The sequence below is a fragment of the Syngnathus scovelli genome, chromosome 19 (genome assembly GCF_024217435.2).
Source record: "Syngnathus scovelli strain Florida chromosome 19, RoL_Ssco_1.2, whole genome shotgun sequence".
In the NCBI taxonomy this organism is placed as follows: Eukaryota; Metazoa; Chordata; class Actinopteri; order Syngnathiformes; family Syngnathidae; genus Syngnathus; species Syngnathus scovelli.
Genome location: NC_090865.1, coordinates 9235235 through 9242803, shown reverse-complemented (window position 1 = coordinate 9242803; position 7569 = coordinate 9235235). Strand labels below are relative to the sequence as shown.

General features: G+C 48.6%; 1 protein-coding gene across 3 annotated transcripts; it reads left to right on the top strand.

The window, feature by feature from the left end:
• The first annotated feature begins 267 nt into the window (after window positions 1-267).
• Window positions 268-4904, top strand: LOC125987030 (processed variable antigen-like). Of its 3 annotated transcripts, XM_049751089.1 has the most exons (16): window positions 268-364; window positions 902-993; window positions 1217-1249; window positions 2300-2335; window positions 2621-2656; window positions 2726-2755; window positions 2837-2878; window positions 2960-2983; window positions 3098-3160; window positions 3245-3289; window positions 3407-3913; window positions 4014-4139; window positions 4232-4402; window positions 4485-4528; window positions 4634-4660; window positions 4742-4904. In XM_049751089.1, the coding sequence occupies exons 1-15, from the start codon at window positions 354-356 to the stop codon at window positions 4637-4639; spliced, it is 1266 nt and encodes a 421-aa protein (XP_049607046.1). In that variant the 5' UTR covers window positions 268-353; the 3' UTR covers window positions 4640-4660; window positions 4742-4904. The 3 variants fall into 3 exon arrangements, with proteins under 3 accessions (XP_049607046.1, XP_049607048.1, XP_049607047.1); XM_049751091.1 differs by lacking the exon at window positions 3098-3160; XM_049751090.1 differs by lacking the exon at window positions 3098-3160 and having other exon boundaries at window positions 2960-3034.
• Window positions 4905-7569: the final 2665 nt, after the last annotated feature.

Below are 7569 nucleotides of genomic sequence, written 5' to 3'. Positions count from 1 at the left end.
CGCTTGCTCAATGAGTACAATTTGTCCTCAACTGGTGTTGAGTCCTGTTGTGCAGTCTTATCGCCTCTTGCCTTTTACTCTTGTTGCGTCCCATCTCCGACTCGGGTCTCGACTCAGCGTCATGTCGCCTCTGGTCTTCCATCAGCGCCATCCTGTCTTCCGGTGCCGTCTTTCCTCCAGTCTCATCTCGTCTCCGGCCGGCACGCAGGTGCTCGGATGGGTGGAGCGGGATGAGGCGGGGCCAGGGCCGAAGCCAGCCCATAAAAGCTTCCCGTGTCTTTTGTGAGCTTCCAGTTGAGCTCGTGTGAAATTGGAGCTGCGACCCACTGAAATCAGCTGTGCCTTCAGGAAAAATGTTCCCACGGTGAGTTGACTTGGTCAACTTATTGAGCTGAGCAAGGTCCTAATTCCTCCTCGTCAACTTGCCTACAAAATCAGGAGCAGCGCGCTAACAATCTTCCAGGTCAGCTAAGTTGGGCTTTTGGACCGGGACGGGACGGAAGACAACCGATGGCGGCTTCCAAAAGACAAACGCTTTTTTGGTCTCTCAAAGTGATCTCTCTACGTCGAAGGCCTCGAGCTCGCCTCGTCCGTCTTATGGTCCACTTTTGAAACGCCAATAGATGCGTAGACTGCATGCTGGGCTTACATTTTGGCTCAGAGGCTGCCTTGTTTATTTGGGATGTTTTCCGAGCTTGTTCTGCATGTGAGCGTCTTTCGATGTTCATCGTGTGTCTGCCTCTACCACGCGTATTACAATGGCGCTCATTGTGTGTGCTTGACCATGTTGTGCCCATGCGTAACCATGTTCATTATGTGAGGCTCAGTGGCGTGTCCTGTATGTTTGTGCACGCATCACAATGGTGTTTTTTATGCGTACCTACGTGCGTGCGTGTTGCAGGTGCGTCACACCGCTTCCGACAGTGCTCCCGACACTGCTCCCGCTGGTAACTCTTGCCGTGCTGAGCCTGTCTGCTCCACTTGCACTTCCTGGTAAGAGACGACTCATGCCACGTCACTAGCGTAGTGGCCTTTGTAGACAAGTCGTGGTCATCACTTGATTGGCGGTCTAAACGACAAGCCGTTGGCTGAACCGTTTTGTTTGTTGATTTCGGGGCCATTCCAATTTGTTGTACAACGGCAATAAAGGTATTCTATTCTCTTGATGATGTTACAATGCCAACAATTGTACAAGGAAATGTGATTTATGTTGCAGACAAAAGTGCGGCGCTGCTCGCTCCCCTTGATGGTAATTTGCATTTGGATGCAACACACACACACACACACACACACACACACATGCCTCAAAGTGAGAAACGCAAGACAGATGGGGTTGTAGTCTTGAATAGGAATAGCTATAAATAAGATTTTAGCCATACTACTACTCTTAATGGTACTGCTTATCAACATGCCTCAAAGTGAGAAACGCAAGACAGATGGGGTTGTAGTCTTGAATAGGAATAGCTATAAATAAGATTTTAGCCATACTACTACTCTTAATGGTACTGCTTATCAATCCGGTACCTTAACTGTACTTCTTAGCTGTACTTTTTGGTAAAAATATCAAATTGAGTTTTTGTAAATAAATTGACTTGTCTTGCAAGTACAATGTAATATGATTTTAATTCATTATTATTAGTAGTAGTAATAGTAGTAGTAGTAGTAGTAGTAGTAGTAGTAGTAGTAGTAGTAGTATCGATCCTTCCATCCATTCATCCATTTTCTGTGTCGCTTGTCCCCATGGGGGTCGTGGGCTTGCTGGAGCCTATCCCAGCAGTCATTGAGCAGTGGGCAGGGTACACCCTAAATCAGTCGCCAGCCAATCACAGAGACACAGAGACGAACAACCATTTGCACTCGCACTCACACCTACAGGCAGTTTTGGAGTGGTCAATCAGTCTACCTTACATGTTTCTGGGATGTGGGAGGAAACCGGAGTGCCCGGAGAAAACCCACGCAGGCACGGGGAGAACATACAAACACCCGCACCCTCTGAACTGTGTGACGGACGTGCACCACCATCCCGCCTTATTATTATTCGTGTCGGACTTCTCCCAATCCAAATAACATTAGGAAAACAACGGGGCGATACAACACGACGAACGTTTCTCTCGACTGCTACGCATGGAGTCGTCACATGATCGCAGGGCGCTACGTTAGAACGGGGAGGAGTCACAGGGACGAGTCACGGGTGACGCCCGGCCAAATGGCTGGTTCGCCTCCAATTGTCATCCCATAACTTAGACAGACATCTTCATTTGAACATGTACCGAGTGTCCACTATGTTTTGGTCTCGTAGGAAAAGCGACAAGACAAGCGGTGACGACACTGCCAGGTAGGCACGCCTCAACTTGAGATGGAGGGCCCCCCCCCCCCACACACACACACACACACACATGTAGCTTTCTGCCCGCGGTGGCGGAGGCTCAGCCAAACGCAAATTGAAAAACGATCTCTGCTAATGTGTGTCACATGGTTTTAGCATTGGCCACATCTGCGTGTATCTCAGCTTCCATCGGCTTTCCCTTTGGTAACTGAGCGTTGAAACAAAGGCTCACAAGCAAATAGCATTAAGAGCAGATGGTCCAAACCTTGGCAATGTCATCTGTATGTCTTGCAGCTGCCACCGAGTCCGGCGACACATCTAATTCTCCAGGTTAGAGAGTTCTTTTGGATGGCTTTGGATGTCTTTGCTGCTGTTCACTAAGAAGGTTTGTGTCCACAGATGGCGATGACTCCCAAGGACAAGCCCAAGGTAGAATCTGAAGTTGTCGTCATCGTCACCTACTTGTCGAATGGTTCAAACGAATCCGGCCGTTATTTTTGTGTCCATCAGCACAACCAAACGATGAGGATCTTAATCGAATGGACCGTGAAGGTGTGATTCTTCAAAGACACCTGTAGCACTCCTTATGTGCTTCTTTTGTGACTTGACTAAGTGTCCCATTTATGTTCACAGGTGCATCTGATGCTCCGGATTCAGGTAGCGCTGTGTCTCCTTCAGCTGGGTCAGGCAGAAATCCATTCTTGACGGGTAAAACAGAAACGAAACAAACGACGTTTGATCTTTCAAGTCAGTGTGTGTGCTCACATCCAGACTGCTTGGGCAACTTCCAAGAACTTTTACCAAGTGCCCTTTGGAAAAAGCCTAGCCAAACGTGTAGGCATGCTCACATGTGTGGAGTACTGACTCGTTGGTTCTATGCTTCTGACATCAACATGCCAATTCACCATATCTCCACAGATGGAGCTGCTGAAGGCCCTGCCGTGTCAGTTACAGAAAGCAAAGGTACTAGTGTAACATCTACTTTGTCTAGTCAAGTCTGTCAACCACTGGAACTTTTTACACCTAAACACAAAATGAGGACAGTTGTGAAAAAAAAATTCTGTTTTTGGACGTTTGCAGAGTCTGCCGAATCTGCAGGTTCCATAAAATCACACGGGTCCACAGAGTCATCAGAGTCTGTGGATATACAAGAGTCCGTAGAGTCAGCAGAGTCTCCGGATATACAAGAGTCCGCAGAGTCCGCAGAGACATCAGAGTCTGTGGATATACAAGAGTCTGCAGAGTCATCAGAGTCAGCGGATCTACAAGAGTCCGCAGAGTCAGCAGAGTCTGTGACGATGCAAAGGTCCACAGAGTCATCAAAGTCTGTGGTTCTGCAAGAGTCCGCAGAATCACACAAGTCTGCAGAATCAGCAGAGTCTGTGGCATCACTAGAATCTGCTGAATCATCAGAGTCAGCTGAATCAGCTAAGTTTGCAGAGTCAGCTGAGTCAACAGAATCATTCGAGTCTGCGGAGTCGCCAGAGTCTGCTGATTCAGCAGAGCCCAAGGAATCACCACAATTAACAGAGTCCCGAGAGTCGACGGAATTGCTCTACTCTGTGAAATTCTCCCAATTGGAAATGGGTCAGCTGCTAGTTTATCATCAACTGATACCATAAACCAGATTGAGTCATTGACATGCTGTGCTGTGCAAGTTAAAGATTCTGCTACCTTCTGTCATCAGAGTCAAGTTCAGAGGCGGGCAAGGACAGTGAAAAGAAGACGAGCAATGATTCTGAGCCAGGGGACACTATTGATGATGGCGGCAATGGGCTTGACCCGATGGCTGCATTCGACTTGGAGGACGGAGGTGAGATGGGAGCCGAGGTCTGGACGGCGGGGGGGACATTCGGGCACAGGAAAGAAACCAGATAGCACAAATTAACTTTTCTGACAAGTCAGACGCGATGGAGGAGGAGATCAGAGAGGAAGATGAAACCTCTTCCAAGGATGACAAGGGATCTGATGCAAATGTTGGCACGGCGGATGCTGAGCTTGGCGTGGACGACATCAAGGCGGAGCATAATGATCAAGACCCCAAAGAGAGCTACCAAATCTTTGACTCCACTGAGGGTGACAAAAACGTGCCAAAATTAGGTTGTCCAACTCCAAATCATACTCTGACCTTGCTCGTTTGTGGCTATTTTTACTACAGCAACTCTTGTCGAGAAGTCGGACGCGACGCCCTCCCACCTCAGGGTAAAGCTAAGCGCTCCCATGTGACACTTGAACTTTGAAATCCACAAGAAAGATGATGAGAAGGCATTGATCCTGAATATTCGACTTGTTATTTTCTTTATCTAGGAGTGACTTTGAGCACCGACTAAGAGGGTGAGCTCGTCGTTCTCAAGATGGGAATAGACTTCAAATAGCGCCATCATCGTATATGACGAGTACGCTTTGTGTTTGCAGAAGAAAGCATAAGCGTGGGACTGCCTGGCATACCTTGGCCATGATGACTTCCCATCTGGATGGCTTGTGTCCTTGAGGCCTTTTCAAGTGTTCCGAATGAACATGTACGCGTCTATCGTGTCGCGATCGTAGTCAATATTGGCCAATAAAGTTGGAATAGTCACGTGTCCTTGTTCTTCAAAGTGACCATTGCCAAAGCACTGATGGCTGGCCCAAGCCAGGTTCAAGCTTGAGATGCCATGGAGTTCAGCTTTTGCCACTTTTTAAATGAGCCAGGAGGTGATGCGGTGGAGCCACCACTCTTTGCCCGGCACTGCACCGCACTGCCTCCCTGCCGTTTCCATCTCGACGAGCGCTGAACTAGGCCAGCTTGCAGTGCTGCGCAATCCACAAATAAGTGGCTGGTTTCAGCCGGTGACGTGGTGATGTTGCAAAGTACAGCGCATGAAACGCAAAGAAGCTTTTCACATTGTTAGGCTACGGATTTTAGTTATTGATGTGACTCCAAATTGCGATCAACACTTAACACATGAGTTGCTATGTTCTAATCCACACACTGGCGCACCTAACAATTTTGCGAGTTCGTTCTGTCAAAGAGAAGACCAGTAGATCAATCAGACCGAATTTATCAATTGTTTATTCCTGACAAAGCAAGCTAATACAGGCGCCTGGGTCCCGGGTCCCTCACACCAAAACTCGTGTGTTCTTGTGACCAACAAGAGACAACACATTGTTCCGGGTTGCCCAGTTATAAAGGAACACAATATGAATATTCAAACATGCAAAACATTGTGTGATGATTGGTCGATGGCCGTCTCTTCCCCACGGGATGTTATCGCTGAGTGCAGCTGTTCTGGTGGTTGGGTCTTTCTCAAGAAGCTCGACCACAAGGACAGGGGTGTTATTCTTGTTTCTCACCTATCTCGAGATGCACATTTCCTTTAACACTCATCATGTGATCATACAAGCACAGCCACTACTGGAGATTATATTGATGTGATTATATATAGGTCTAACGCAGCCTTAATAAAATATGTTTGCAAACTGCCGAAAGCACATTTCCCTATATTGTGTAGTGGAAAAATCAATTTCCTGGTTTCAGACACCCGCCGGCCGTCAAGATAACACTGCAGCATACTGTATTTTGTGTGAAGGTTGTGTTTGAGGTTTCGTGCGGGAGTGATTTGTCGAGCCGCCGCAGGGGCTGGTTCATTCCGAACGGAGAGCGCATTCTCTGACTCAACGACTCAACTTTGGGCCAACAGTTGTGTGCTCGCTCCCCCCAAACTGGCTCAACCTCAACTGCCCTGCTCGGAACAAAACATCGGCCCGATGGCACACAATTGGACTGGTTACCAAGCAGGATCATGCAGGACATGTGCCGGCAACGCGTAGCCACACTCCCACGTGTGTGCAATTTCCTTGTCTTCAATGAAGTTAACATGCTCTATTAAAATGTTTTTGGAATGTGGGCACTCAGTGAGGCGGCTCGGTGGGGCACTGGGTAGCACGTCCGCCTCACAGTTAGGAGGGTGCGGGTTCGATTCCACCTCCGGCCCTCCCTGTGCGGAGTTTGCATGTTCTCCCCGAGCCCGCGTGGGTTTTCTCCGGGCACTCCGGTTTCCTCCCACATCCCCAAAACATGCTTGGTAGGCCGATTGATCACTCCAAATTGTCCCTAGGTGTGAGTGCGAGTGCGAATGGTTGTTTGTCTCTGTGTGCCCTGCGATTGGCTGGCAACCGGTTCAGGGTGTCCCCCGCCTACTGCCCGATGACGGCTGGGATAGGCTCCAGCACGCCCGCGACCCACGTGGGGACTAAGCGGTTCAGAAAATGGATGGATGGCACTCAGTGAGGCCCACTGTGCTGTCACGCTGAAGGATTTCTTGCTCCCACGTTAACCAAATGTCATACATTACAGGCCCCGTTGCGGACGGTTGGACCATGGTGAGTGTCGACAAACAGGTGTTGTGCTCGATTTGGTTCCCCCGTGAGATTTGGTTCCCCCTGCCGCGGGAGCGCGCACGCCTTGTTTGAAAAGTGAAAAACCGATGCCGTACAGCGTCGTACGGCCTCAGCACTATGTTGTTTTCAACTGCCTCTCAGTGCAGCCGGAGGACAGAGACGCACGCACAGAGCAGTGCCTCCGTGATTCGTACAACGAACGAACGAACGAACGAACTGAATCTGCACGCAGACCTGGCCCAGGACAACGCTGAGAGAATCAGCTGGAAGTTGAAAGCCCAAGCTACTGCGATCGACCATTACACGGTTTTTTGGAAGGAAATACTGCACAAAATCGCCATCCTGGTTGCTAACCATGCTAGGCTACCAAAGCTAACGTCAAGACGAGAGGATTATAAATGGCACCGAAAAGGGATACCCGGGAGTCCGAAAGTTATGAAGAAATCAAGAAAGCTCTGCAAGAAATGCAGAGTAGAATAGAAAAAGTTTTAGACGTTAAAGATGAAATAGAAGAAGTTAAAAAAGTCCTGAAAGAAATGCAGAGTGGACAGCAAGAAATCATCAAACAACTTGCGGAGGTCCAGGAACTAAGGAGAGAGGTCAAATCTCTCAAAGAAGAGAACAAGAACAAGGATAAATTGATCAGCGACCTCACAAACGAAGTGGAGGAACTCAACCAGCAGATCAAAGGTAATGATGTCATCATTACCGGCCTTAAAATTTTGGCAAGAACTTATGCAAATCACGCGAGTGGTGTTATCGGCTCGCAGGCAGAGGAGCAGGACAATCGCTCCATTGAAGCTCAAGTTACCGCGTTTTTTAAAACAAAGAACATAGCTCTGGAGAAAGACACCTTGGATTCA

Bases quoted from the DNA above. Each gene is read 5' to 3' on its own strand.
- LOC125987030 (XM_049751089.1), top strand. The intron at 1,250-2,299 runs GTAATTTGCATT...TTGGTCTCGTAG, and splicing joins GCTGCTCGCTCCCCTTGATG to GAAAAGCGACAAGACAAGCG. The intron at 4,403-4,484 runs GTGACAAAAACG...TTTTTACTACAG, and splicing joins AATCTTTGACTCCACTGAGG to CAACTCTTGTCGAGAAGTCG.